This window comes from Trachymyrmex septentrionalis, unplaced genomic scaffold (assembly GCF_001594115.1).
Source record: "Trachymyrmex septentrionalis isolate Tsep2-gDNA-1 unplaced genomic scaffold, Tsep1.0 scaffold148, whole genome shotgun sequence".
Classification (NCBI taxonomy): Eukaryota; Metazoa; Arthropoda; class Insecta; order Hymenoptera; family Formicidae; genus Trachymyrmex; species Trachymyrmex septentrionalis.
In genome coordinates this window covers 367,553-382,811 of record NW_017304631.1, presented here as the reverse complement: position 1 = coordinate 382,811, position 15,259 = coordinate 367,553, and the positions used below count along the sequence as shown (strand labels likewise).

At 32.9% G+C, this 15,259-nt stretch overlaps 1 protein-coding gene across 1 annotated transcript in view; it reads left to right on the top strand.

The window, feature by feature from the left end:
* The window catches only part of LOC108745704 (protein sickie), a 113,342-nt gene that overhangs the window by 9,911 nt on the left and 88,172 nt on the right, over positions 1 to 15,259 (top strand). Inside the window, exon 4 of the mRNA XM_018482012.1 lies at positions 12,527 to 12,696. Within this exon, the coding sequence (XP_018337514.1) occupies positions 12,527 to 12,696 (170 nt within the window). The remainder of the gene's footprint in view (positions 1 to 12,526; positions 12,697 to 15,259) is intronic.

Sequence of the window (15,259 nt, the reverse complement as noted above, 5' to 3'; positions counted from 1 at the left end):
ATTATAATTTATAAATCATACTATTTTAATATATATCAATGTTCTAGATTAATTCTCTTTGATTAATTCATTCCAAATTGAAAGAATTCATCATTTTAGATTATCCTTTCTTTCGAAATAAAATACGATCTTTCTATCATCGAATTAATCATCAGATATCTGACAATAACTCAATTTTCCCACGTAAGATTTCTTCTGCAAAAAGTGTGGTCGCTAACACTGTTGTGTTACTCGATCAATATTAATTGCTGCGCGTAATCGTGCCTTTGTATTCATCATGAAATTAACGATTGGTATAATAGAAAGAAGCAGACAATGCACCCACACGATATGCAATTTTCGATCCAATGCATCTTCCTTTAATTAAGCTCCGGTCGCGTAGAATCGCTTCTTGTAACCATCTACCTCATCTCTATTCATCCTCCATGCTGACGTGACGTTGCGAATCATTCAAAATGATTCGGAATGCAATTTTCCCTTACGAACGTTACGCGCAGTCCATTCTACGTCTTTAAATTTCCGACAATTTATGCTTTTAATCACATTGCAACCATTTATTTCCTCGTATAATATAAAAATTGTATTTTGTCCGCTGTAAAATTACAAAATGGTATAAGATTTTTTGTCCTTCTTGACCCATTCTACACCCCCAATGCGGCTCCGACCTTATTTAACAGACACCTACATACATATATATATTAGAAATTAAAATTAAAATTAATTAATGAGCTCTGTACGTGCAAGTAAATAATTTTCATCATATTTATATATACTTTAGAAAGTAACAGACTTTGTGTAATGAGGATTTTAAAATAGTGCAACGTACTTTGGGTATTTCCGGCCATTTGTCAGCGAACGCGTCTGTTTTCAAAAGTTAATGACGTTCCCGCGCGAGTCGATAAACTGTTACATTGTCGACTAGCGGCCTGTGTGTTCGTGAAAGATTCAGTAATTCGATTCGCGGATGTCTTGGTGAATGAGTCGACCGCGGAAAAAAAGCCTCGCCTCTCCCGGATCTCGCCTACAGTAATGCCCAGAATACACAATGCAGAGTAAATTGGATGAAAATATGCGGATCGAAAAAGGTGCAATGGTCAGTGCTCTTCCTGGTTTTTTTACACGTGCGCGTAGTTCAGATTCTAAGATCCTACAGAATCTTGCATTAAAATATGACTGATTAGAAAATCTTTCGAAGATTCTCATATACTTAATTAGCGAATCTCAAGCGAAATCTTTCAGAATCTCTTAGAATCTCTGAAAATTCAAAAAAAAAATATTAAACTGAGAAATTAAGATAAAATCTTAAAATTTTCGATCGGTCTTATTAATTTTTCCATTTTTTCATTCTTTTTTCATATCTACAGTCAATAGCGGTTATCTTGAAAATTGATATTCGTAGACAATTTGATTAAGTCATTTGATTAAATATGATCGTATCAATAAAATGAATTAATTTCTCGATGGGATATTATGAGTACCTTACCTAACCATGCATACTATGAACTGACCCTACTCACAATCCGCGAACCACGTGGATACCTGAGTTCTCCGGGGCTCCCACACTTGGAGCACGCTCCCACTACCTGTCGATTGCTCTTTCTTCCTTCCTCCTTCGACCTTCTCTGCGAGGCCTGCTAACGCGGTCCCCTTCTCGGCCAATTGCGGGGTGGCTTACCTCGACCTCGTGTCCCTGTATGCTCTCTCTGTCTGCTGTCGTCGCTTAGTGTCCTACGAGTGATCCAGCAGTGTGGATGCTGCATCGATTCTCACAGCGAGAAAGAAAGCGCGTGAACTATGTGAATAAATAAATCAATTAGTCTTATCGCATTGTGCAATTCTGTTATCGCGATGGTAATTAGTTAATTGGTCAAATTTCCCGCTGTGCGTTTTATACTTTATATTTAATGAAGAAACACAGAAGAAGTTATCGTTAGGTAACATTGACTTTTCTATTAATTTCAACTCTATCAGTCTAATTACTAATTCCTCACACTCATTCGACTTCTTATTTTATGCGTATATTATAAATAATCGAAACACTCTTGAGCCTATAATTAGGAATTAAACACTTTCTGTTTTCGGACGTTAATGTGCCATCTGATTTGTGGAAAACCTAATTCTCTCACTTGCGATTGCTGAATCTGTATTTGTCGAAACAAATATCTATTTAAAAAACTAATTCACGTGTTTGGAATATAAGCAAGTTCAAAATACGAGTACTTCCCAGATATGCCGGGCGTGTGTTCTCCGTCTTCTCGGTTAATGTTCCATAAGTGCTCCAGTAGCACGTGCCAAGCGGTGATCCGTTTTACTTCCCGTGATCTTGATCTCGCTCTCTCGTAACTCTGTTCTCTATGAATGAAAAAAAATTATCGATCATCCGGCATGGCTCGCACTTGCTTTCATCTCCGCGAACGATTATTCGAGCGCTCGAGAGTTTCTGATTACCCTTCGATGCGAATCAATATCCATCTTCGTAGTAGTCGTAAGAAATTTCTAATGAATTTATTATTATGGTAATATTCCAAATTGAATGTATTAATTTTTAAGTATATATATATTTTTTAAACAGATTTCTCAAATATTTTATAATTTTGTTTGTTAGAAAATTAAATACCCAAAAACCTATTAACGAATAAACTAGTATTATAGTTCTTTGCTCTCCAGTGATTCGTACAATATGCTTCGAGGTCGCATTAAGCTATAAAGGATTAACGGCGTCGGAATACCGGTAGTCCTGACGATGTAAGATACTCTGAAACTAATTTCACAATCAATAGTTCTGCTCTTCGAAAAGATTTTGTCTCTGATCCTACAGAAAATTTTCTCGAAAACCTTACGCTTCCGTTTCATGCTATTCATAATAGTTAATTTAAATTATAATTTTTATTTATTGGGAATGACACGCCATCTTCCACATCTTGTACCAAAAATTTCTTGCGGATATAGATGTTTGTATTCACTAAGAACATAATAAAGCTAGCTTGTTGACTGCCTTAATCTTATATTTCGGGATTCAGTTAATCGAGTCTAGACGAGAAATCGAAATAACGGCTCGGCAAAATCACAGAAGGTCGACTGTGTTGCGACTGTTCGCTCGCAATGAGCAGGCTTGGACGACGAGCTCATTAACTCATAAAATTGAACGGGCTGAGTTGTCAGTCAAAGAAGCAGCGACACTCGCGCGCAGTTAATAAAGCGGCCGTTAATCGGCGACGACGATGACAACATACTGTGGTGGATTCCTCTTAACTAAGTTCGACCCTTAACACCCGAATTGCATTCGTCGCATTCGCTAGACTACCCAGTAAACTCTTTCCAAGATCGTTTATCTTGTACGAATGCATTCCTGATGAAAATATCCCGATCAAAATCTACAACTTTAATCACGAGGAAACGTAGCTGATTACATTAACATAAAGCGGACAGTTATTAATAGTGATATTAATAAAAGATACTGAATTGAAACAGATGTATTAAGCATAGGATAACTATTAGCGTGCTTTTGTATTTCGATAAGTCATAAAGAAAACTAGTACGAATAAATAAGAAAAAATATTTTTTTTGTTAAGTTAAATTATTAATGCATGCGATAGCGAAGATAATATTTTATTTTTTGAGTATTAAAGTATTTTAAATATTTTTCGAAAGATATGAGGAATTTATGTGAGTCTAGTAATACCGCAAGATTTTATTAAGCTTGTTCTCCTATAGTGTTCTGTATTGTGTTATGAGTGTACTTTGAAATAAATATATAATTGAAATAATGACTTATGTAATATTAATGTAAACAATTAGCTTAAATTTATTACCTGTTTTAGTAACTATATGTTAAAATGAGTCAAATGTGGATAGGCACACAAATTGGGGGCGCATTAATAGGGCCATCGCTGCTTAGAGGACTCACTAATAGAGACAAAAACATGTTTTCTATTTTGTCAACAGCATCATAAAGTATTAACATTTTTCAGATTAAAGAAATATTATAAGAAAAAGTAGTTGCAAAACCGATGTTGATTGCAAGCAGATAAAATTAAAGCTACGATATTTAATAATTAATTCAGTAATAAGCAAATTGGCTAAAAGGCACATTAATAGGGACAGTTAGATAAATAGTATCATTAACAGTATAAATAATGCAATCTTAATTTAGTACAATTTAGTAATAAAATATGATTAAGAGTTTAATGAAATGCATAAATTATATTTTGTTATGTTAAGGGTCAAATAAAACATTTTTTATTTTAAATTTATGTTGAAAATCTTACAATCAGATTTTTTTCAATAATAAATAAGATCAATTATGTGAGCTAACATCTTTAGAGTTGTATATACCTGATGAACGTTCGCCCACGCGAAAGACTACGTTTTTTTTTTTCCAAATTATGTCTCCATGATGTATTTACCTATAATGTGCAATTTTTTATTGTCGATCCCTTACATTTATAAATAATTGAATTCAATCAAATCCATTTTGCGCTATAAAAAGGAAAGCTAAACAAATCGTGTGAGCGAATGGGAAGTAAACGACAACTTCGTGTGACCCGCGAGTGTGTTTTATTAAATTATTATCGCCGTTTACGAGTTCAGAGCCCGTTCGGGCCTGGACGACGCTAGTAACCGACCACGAGATCGGCAATGTCAAATTGCCTCTTAAAACGAGCGTAAAGTAAATTGCATAAGTGGCGAGGTACACGCCGGCCAATCGCAGTGTCGCCCTCGATGTGCATTGCTACTGTACATGTCATATTTGTAGTATATGCCATATTCTTCATGATACCTGCGGTTGCGTACCTGCGTCTTCGCCGTGATTTCTCGCGTAAATTGTTACCGACTTCCGCCGCCACGGAAAATTGCAGGTATACTTATTATGACGCAGCCTTGAAGTGGGAAAATAGACAATTATCCTGTCTTGCGTTCAACAGCATTCACATACACACACATACACACGCGTACCTATACATAATGCAGCAATATTAGCAATAATTGTAGCAAAAAGTGATTAGGTTTTACTTTCTACGAGGTATAAAAAAAAAAAATTGCTTATTTATGTTACATTCGTTGTGTCCATATTACAATTCACATTATATGTTATTGATATATTAACAGTGATGTCAGATTACAGATTTATATGTAATTTATTTCTCAATTTTTAAAAATTGAGACAAAAACAAAACGCTTTATATATACAATAATATATTCTAGATGAAATCAAAAACACCCTTCTTATCGCCTCTCCTACAACTATTTCAACTATTCGACCCCGTAAATCATTCTGTACACGCATACCGCGCGCGTCAAGCATCGCTAGTGAGCATCGCACTGCAATCACGAACCGCTCGATATCCATCAGACAAACTACATCGTACACAGATAGACGCGGGATCGCAATTGATGTATCTATCTATCTCTAGATCTCTGCACTAACAATTTATTATAATTTTGCTGCTCTTTTCGCAAGGCGTAAATTCCACGCCTCAAGCGATTCGAATCCGAAATTTACGCACCGATTATACACTCACCGTGTATGTGCCGTAAGCAATGATTGCAATTAGCGCGATCGTCGATTCGCGGTATTTCGCGTATGCGAATTTGCTGTTACACGGTGATTGCGATTCTGTTGATATTGTATTGCGAAAGCTTTGTCGGAAATCATTGTGGTTCAGTTGATTTCACGAAAATTAACGATACGTTTTGAGATTCGATGGATTGGCTGTGCAAAGAGAATGCAATTAGAAGTAAAATAAATTTTTATTTTTATCATCATATCGAATTGTGACGAATTTTCGTATATACAATTATATAGCTGTCGTAACTTCGTTTTTCTACATATATATTTTTTTATTTATTTCTCTAAAAATTTAATAAATTAATAATTTATAATAAAAAAAGATTGTTAACGTTACGAAGTCAGTTAATTAAATTTTTATGTTATATAATATATAATTTAATTAAAACTAAATAAATTCAATATAAATTAATTTTAAAGTTCTTTCGTATTTAAACAAATAATTATTATTAACGATAAATAATTTCAAGAAGATAGTTTCAAAATAATTTCAAAAGAAGAGAGAGAGAGAGAAAGAGCGAATAAAATTTAGTCTTTTCCTTTTTGAACGACTGAGATGTAGTTACAATTCTAGACGTACGTTCGTTTTAACGAGTTCTGGTGAGTCGCGGGAGTCAGTTTTTCGTCGAAGGATCGAGTCATCCGTGCTCTTGCGAATTTCAACGCACGTCCGATCAAATTGCGGTAGGAGATCGAGATAGAAAGGCATGGGCACAGGAGTAGTCTTTTAACGGTACCGAAAATGGAGAATCAGACGTACGATGTAGTCACGAATCTTCGCGCATAATCTCTGCGAATCTCGCGCAACGTCTCGCACTTTTGCATATGAAAGTAATGTTGAATAGATTAGAGTTGAGACGAATGAATTTCAATGCGAAGAATTATGAATTTTAAGAAAATTCTTGAAGATAATTACACGTCACTATACTGGCAGGAGAGAGGAGACATTAATGATATTTTTATAAATTTTAAAAAATATCTATTATATATAATACTTTAAACATTTTAAAATAAAATCAAAGTCAAACGTTGCGGTGTTAGTCTCGATTGGAAAAATTAAGCCAAATTCCAAATTTTTATCTTTTAAGAGATTTTTTTAACATAAGTACAAGTAGATTAAAAGAAATTTTTTCTTAAAACATAAAAGATAAAAATCTTCCTTCTCTCTGCTTTTATTTCAATTTCTAAAATTATTCTTGGTTTGGCGAATATTTTTTTTTATTATCGTTCTTCATTAATTTAAGAAAATTTGATAGATTTGTGAGACGTACATCTTGTAAATATTTTGCAACATTATTTATATAGTGTGTTTATTGACACGAAACGGATACAGTCGTTGCACAGTGCAAAATTAGTTTTGCTAGAAGCCGAAGGTCAGTTAGGCTTGGTGACACGTGTGTGCACACGTTGCAGTCCGCGAGTTACTGCGCGTTGCAGCAGCGAATTGCAGTTTCTGCGATCGTTATCATTGGTTATTGTATGCGCTGTGCGCGATTCTCATCGGCGTGGCGCGCGGATTTTTACCGTAAGTCGTTGCCCGATCGTACGTAGCGCGTCGGCGTCTCGAAACGAGATTCAAGGTGAGCTTCGATTCGAGAGCACGCGTACACATACGCACGAGGTTGATACGGTAACGCGACTCTTTCCAAAAGACCCGGCGGACCTTCGAGCGATTATTATATGGTCCCACATCGGAATATCGTTTCTGGGGTTTTTTTTTTTTTTTGACGCACACGGAAAAAAGCATCATCGTAATCAGAATTACTCAATTTCGAGACGTCAATGTTCGCGAAATTTTATTGACAAATAAATTGAGTTCCAGTGAACATAAATGGAAGCGAGAGACTGAAGGTTTTGAGAAGCCGGAAGTTTTGAAATTCCGATACCTGAATTGAACTGGCAGGATCGCGGAATAGCCGATAAATTTTTTTTTACAATCTAAATTTCACAGAATTCATGAGTTCTTGAAAGTCGAGGATATCTTCGAGGATGTCTCACCACACAAGAATCTCATACACTTTGAAAAAAATTATAATAAACGAACATAATTGTTTTACAGAGATTGATAGAAAATAAATTGCTCAAATTTCATCTTTAAAAACTTTCTATTTCAAAACTTTTCGATATCGCCTTTTCTAAATTAATCCTTACATTTCCAGGATTATTTTGCGCGATTAATACGCACGATTTGCTAAGAATGCCTGAACGATTATTACGAGATCGTTCGGCTTTTCGAAGCCGTTCATGAACCGTTCATTTTTCGCCACAGATTATCATGCTCCCGTTATACATTCCGCGAATTCTGTCGGTCGTTGTAACCATTAAGCTGACTTGTTTGGGCCCTACTGGATTACACCGGGTGACTCGGAATTTTGATGGTATTGCAACTTTTCTATCTTTTAATTTTGTAATCAGATCCTGGAAACTTTTTCATTTTTATATATAAAACTTAGAAGAAATTCTTTTGTATCTCGACTTTAGAGATTCAGATTTTCTAATTTTAACAGCATGGGAATTCCCAGATATTTAGAATTTTATATTTTTAGATGTCTAAACACATTTATTTTGACACATAATATAGGTCTTTTATATAACAAGAACGAAATTTTTTTTATATATATATAATTTATAATGTTATTGTTAATTTAATTATTATTTTATTATCCTCAGATTTTTATCCTTAGAGTTAACTTTTTAATCTTGCTTTAGTTCAATGAAAATTGCATACTCATTATTTTACTATTGATTTTTAAGTTTTGACGAGAATGAGTGCCAAATAGGTTGTAAATAATTTTCTTTGGCGAGAAATTCATGCTACAATGTGGGCTAAATTTAAGCACGTTCTCAGCAATGGTTTTAATTAAAACCCGCAAAGCGAACGGTAATCTGTACTAATCACGAAATTGATCCGCCACACTTCCAGTTAAATTCTTTTTTTGCCTCGAATAAAAGGGCCGTCGATCCAACTTTTGGAAATTCCATAAAAGATGACAGTATGGCATTAATTAAATTCCTCCGTAATGCTGTAAATCAAACAATTAACGCGTCACGAAGTGACGAGTCTACTTTATATAACTTCACATATATAGCTTCATTTAAACTTTATTGATGAAAAACACGCTTATGAAATTAAGCGAATTAATTTATATATATAGATTTGTTTGTTTCATTTAAGCTTTTAATAGGTGATAAATTCTCTTATTAGTATTTACGATTTAATTTTATACCAATAAATAGTTTTATTGAATATTAATACTATGCTATATTAATTACATTTCTTAATTGAGACTTATAATATTTATAATAATTGAATACTTTTTAATAGTTAAATATCCTAATAAATTTAAAAAAAGATATATTTCCGCATATTTAAGCATACGCAATTCTGGACTTAGTATGTCCATTAGCAAGTGTAATCAATTAGATCTGCTGACCGAACACTGGATTCGTTTCGCCGTTTCGAAGCTGAAGGATCGCGCTAATTGCAGATTTTAACGAGCGCGAGCGTCGGGACGTCCAGCTGCCGCTTCCATTTCCGGGATGTCGTGCGGACATTGTGCATCTTCTCTCTCTCTCTCTCTCTCTCTCTCTCTCTCTCTCTCTCTCTCAGAGATGTCTTAGAAAATCAGGTTAACCTCGCCAGGAATTCCCTTTCGCTCTTTCTCAAACCACTACGTTAAATCGCGTTCGTTTGGCAAAGAAGTTTCCAGGAAATTTATCCTGAATTCTACGAACCACAATCTCTAATTGCGAATTTTATTACGTGCGATTTAAATGCATTTTAATTATAGATATAAAATTAATTTTACGTTGTGGGATATTTTAAATATTACATTATTAAATTGTTATAATAATTAATTGCAATTGATTATCTTTGAAAATTAATTGTGGAAATACGTCAAAGAAATTTAATATCTATACATATAAATCATTTATACTGCTATTTAGTCTTTTATTCACTCATTAAAATGTCAAATATTTATTCGAAAACACGAGAAATGATTTTCTATATTTCTATACCTGTATTTAATGTTTAGTTACTTTTGGAAACTTTCTTTGATATAATTGCAGTACAGCATAGATTATACCTGGTTTTGCAACAAGAAAATAAATAAAGGGCGATGACTATTTAGCTATTCGATGGGAAGAGTCTTGAATAAGACACGAGTAATCTAAAAATATTTTGTCCATCCACGTAGTCCATTATTAGGGATTGTATCAAAAAGCGTATAATGTTTTCTGTAACGCCATTTTGCTACTTTCACAAAATAGATGTTGTGTGTATGTTTCCAATTCATTAAGCATTATATTAAGCAACTCTTTAAATTATTTGTTAATCTTTTTTGTAATTGATTTATTAATTTTGCAAAAAAATTTTATAAAGAAACATTAATGAAAGAGTTATTAAAAAAGAAACTACACTAATTAAGCACATTTCTAAGAATTTGAAAACAAAATGAACAGATTCTCAGGATTCTAACTGTATTTGTTATAATAAGTTCAATGTATAAGCTCTTGTACTTACAGTTATTTAATTATAACTATAATAATAAGAAAAGAAAAATTTTAGTAACAAATTATGACAATATAATCTGCCATATCTATGTTAAATATTTTTTATAAATTAATGTTGTTAGTTTTTAAAATATTGTTCATGTTTCTTTATAGTAGTTTCCTCAGGAATGAATAGATAAATACAACATATTATTTTATATTTTGTTATTCCTGATATAAAAGATTAAAAAGATGTATAAAGAAAAAAAGAGTCCTTCTATGGCACTCCTTTTCTCTTGTTCGTTTTCTCCCTCGTGAACCGCACACGCGAAGACGTTACCATAAGAGGACATCTCCCACCATATCTGGACCTCGACCTCTCTCTTTCTCTTTTTTTTCCTTCTCTCTTCTTTTTCTCTGGGACTCGCAGGCCCCAGGGGTATTTTAAAGGGGATTGTAACTCGCAGATACTTGTAACTTGTAAATACTAACGTATATTTGTATCGGCATTTAATTAATTCCGATTTTTAGCGAATTGTCATTCTTTTCTAAATTATATATTTTTGTTTTATGAAGCAATTTAGAAACCTCTCTTGTGATATTTAAAAACCAATTTATTAGCAAGATAAATGTTAATGATAAAATTGTATACATTAAATTTTAATATACTTAAAAGCAATACTTACTGCAATCGATAAAATCGAAGTAGAAAATTGGCATTTGCTTTATTGTAATCAGCAAAGATAGTTACTTTACACACACACGCACACACACACACACACACACACACATATAATGAGAATAGTTTTCCACTTTTAAAAATAATAAATTTCTCAAATACGTGATAAGATGAATCTAATTTCTAACTGCCAATTATAAATTGTATTATTCAAGATATTGTACATGTATCAAAACTTAAATATTCAATTAAAATCGAAATGGCAGATTAAAATTTTCAAGTGTCGAACTGAAAATTTTACTGAAACTGATTGAAGAAATGCGTAATTCTGAATCGCAATTAAATACAGCACGAACCACACACGCTGTTCTTTACAATGATCCTTTTACACATTCAGTAAGGAGGAGATAGCGGAATGCATTAAAAAGCATCATCGCCATTTACGGTTGTCATCTCACCAGGATAACTTGGAACTACTCGTGGTGAACTTCGCCTTTTGCGATGAGCTGCGGCTCTTTCTGGAGATATCCTTTTTCAAGACTAATGGATCGTGATAAGGATTCAAGTCTCGATAATACAACGTTTAATATCTGTTCCTCTCGCTTTCTCTCTTTTTTTTTTTCTAACTTAAAAAAACGAAGGCTTGTAGCGTGACATGACGCATTCCGATTAAGTTGTCAAAGGAAGCGATTAAGACAGAGTGAAGGTCCGACAATTATAAATGAATTACAAAATATTTTATATTTCTCATACTTTAATTTTAATTCTATCATATTCTATTTAATTTTTAATATCAGTTATTCTTTACATAATTCTTTTGGTTGAAGTTTTTTAATTAAACCGGAGTTCTAATTTAAATTCTACAACTGAATAAATGGCGTGAATAAATGTTACTGTGTAGTTAAATTTGTCTTACTTGTATAGCTAATTTTTTAATGCGAAATTAAATAATTTTCAATTTCTTATGAAATATCATTATAATTATAGATATATCAATATGAATTCTTGAATTTAGTGTCTCTAACTTCTAAATCATTTCTTTATTTTCTTTTATTTTCTTATTAACGCTTTCTAATTTTCTTGTAATGAACTTTATGATTAAATTAATAGAGTAATATCTACGTTTCCGTGACCAGGTGAGTCATCGGCTCTTTCTCGTACTACCCTATAGTGCCTTCATGCCTTGGCACGGCTCGTTTTCTGGGCAAAAGCCGGGATCAGAAACAATGGAAACGGGAGGTCGGTGGGCACGCGTGTGTAAGGTAGCCATGATCACGGCGGTCACGTTTCACTCTTGCGTTATATGTATCGTGTGGTGTACTGTGTGAAAAGCCAGCAAGGGCTTTTGTATGCACCTAGTCGAGGACATACTATACTCTTCCACCTTTCCTCTCCTATTCCTCTTCACTGTAGAGGATGTTATCTATACCTATATTCGGTCTCTGACCGAAACAGCAAAACTGATTCTTGTTAGGTGTCGAAAACTATTTTTGAAATTTGCATCTTCACTGATAAAGAAATAATAAGAGAACTTTCTGGTTATATTGAAAAAAATTCAAATACATATTATATTTTATATATTACGATCGAAATATAACATTGGACATTTAACTTAATAATTTGGAAATCAACTTTGAAATTTTGACTTTAGCGAAAAGAGAATAATTTAATTATTAAGAATAAAAAATGTATAAAGTTTTACAAGAAAAGCTGTAAGTATCACATGTTATGAAACTAAAAGACGATCAATAACAAAGCTTCGCATTGTGTTGTACGTGTTACAGGTTGAAAACGTGAGTTTGTGCGTGGGAGCACTGCGGGCTCTGGGGGCGGATGTAGGTGCTGTGAACCCGGGTGAATTGGCAGCAGGATCAACCCTGTGGCCGGTACTGGCTTTGCTCTTCGCCCTGTCACGCTACAAACAGCGAGCCAAGCAGCTACAGGATATGCCCAGGTAAATCACTTTCGGCAGAAAAATCGATTATCATAATGATCATCTAATGATGAAGGCATTAAGTTGAAAAGAATATGTATAACTTTGAGAACCTTTAAAAATAGATCTCAGAATGTTTGAAACTGTGAAAAAAACTTTGAAATTTTTGTTTCTCAAATTTATAAAATCTTAATTGACTTTTAAGAAATTTTGGATTTTCAAATATTTGGGTTATTTTTTATTGTTATAAACAAGCAAACTTTCAAGATCTAAACATTTTGTTTTAATACTTTTTAAATTGTCGAGTTTGGTTGATTTTTGAAATTTACATTTGAATTTATATTTTTTTTCTATTTAGATTATAGAACTTTTTTTAAATTATAAAATTTTTTATAAGAGTTTCTGAAGTTTTTAAAGTTTTAACGTTTAAGATCTTTTAAACTTATATGTATTTAAAATTTTTTTTCTTCATAATCTTTGCCTTATTTAGATCCACTTTTTTATTTTTAAAATTTCTAATCCTCTTTACCATACCATTAATGGGTAACCATAAACCATTACCGACTACGGAGACTATTCGCAATCCGACCTTCTGAAACCGACTATCAGTTTACTGTATAGCCTAACGTCGGTAAAATGGTGATGTACGAATCTCTGAGGATTTTCTGTAGATATATACAAGATCTGTTATAGTAATCGGTGATACTTATTTATCATGATTTGATAATTTGGAATCATAGCTTTATCAATAATTATAATATCATTATTCAAGACCATAATCAATTTTATATTTTCTAAATATTATTTATGCAGCATGTTTATCAATGACTGATATAAAGTTGAATTAATTTTAACATCGACTTAATTGGGAGGATTCCGTTTGCCTACAATCCCGATTGCACACACCACTCATTAACTGGTGCCTAGTAATTTTTCGCTGTTTTACCAATGAGAATATTTTATTTTTAAATTAGCCAATTAGCGATGCGTAACACGCGATGTGTGCAATTGGAGCCTTCCCGACTTAATTACTGATTCTTCCATGTTGATCAACTTTTATGAGTCGAGGATATATTACATAAATGAGTAGGAACGTTTTAGATTTAATAACACAGAACGTTGGAAGAAAATTTTTAAGCGCAATTCGGCTTAAATTTAACTTACGACCTCAGGACTCGTTTCTTGATGGTTTTCGACCGCGATCAAGTTATTACAGTTCAATAAAACCGTTAAATCAGATTACAGTGCACCTTTAAATGATGAGAAATACATATCAAAAGTTAATGAAAACTTAAGAAGCTTTTATATATTAACACTCACACAGAAAGTTTTTACATTATTCCAATATTTTGACATAATACGATTATAACATGTATTTAGTAGTTGTTTCGAAAATTATTTTTATTTCAAAGAAAACCACTTTCTAATTTTAATAGCTATGTTATTGTAATTAACATTAAAACTTACGTATCTTATGAATTGTTTTATTATTGTTACATATTTGAATTTCTAATTTTTTTTTTGTAATCTTTCTTTTTTCTTAACCAAGTTCTTTATATTTATTTTTATCGAAAATTAATTCTTTTAACTATTTTATCAAAAAAATTTATTTTCTTGTTTTTTTTTTTCGCATGATTTGACGCAGGCTTTGTTTGGTGCAGCATTTGTATATTTTATAGTGACCCGGGATCTATGTCGAGAGCTTTGTTTCCTGTCGCGCAGTCGAATCGATACCAACGTCCTGTGGAACGGCGGCTGGGCAGCGGCGTTCATTAACGTCTGCGTTAATCACCCAGCATATTTCCCTCTTTCTCTTTCTTTGGCTTCCTCGTCTACTTCCTCGCGTTGTCGATGTCGAGTAAAGAGCATACAGTTATACCAATGTTTCGGCACGCAGAAAACGCGTTTTACGACCGAGAACGAGCAATTTCAAATATTTTAATTACGCTGCAGTTAATTGCAACAACCCAGAAGAGAGAAAGATGGAAGCGAAACAGAGAGAGCGAGAGAGGGAGAGAGAGAGAGAGAGAGAATATGATATTTATTATATTTCTTAAAATTTTTGAATTAACGGATAATTTACAATTTTTAATAAAATATAAAATATTAAATTATAAAATATCAGAATCGAATAAACAAAAAGCTAATGTATAAGATTAATGTAAAATTACAAAATATAATGGAAAATTAATATACTATATTACTTCTCTCTCTCTCTCTCTCTCTCTCTCTCTCTCTCTCTCTCTCTCTCTCTGTCTCTCTTCTCGTAACAATAAATTAAAGAAAAGATATGCAGAGATAAGAGAAGAAAAAGAGGATACAGCTCTTAAAAGTTATTTTAGGGGTGACTGACTTTGCGTTCTTATTAATCGTTCGTGGACGTAACTTCACACACGGCGATGCTGTGCGCCACAAGTCAAGGTCGATGTTTTTAAATTGTAGTATTTTTTTGGATTAAACAACGAATTACTTTGATGAATAATGTCCCTAAATTGTATCTTAAATAATTCGAGTAACATATCTAATAAAATCTGCCCAAACTTAAGATTGAATATTAATTAAATTAAAATTTTTTTGTTTTTAA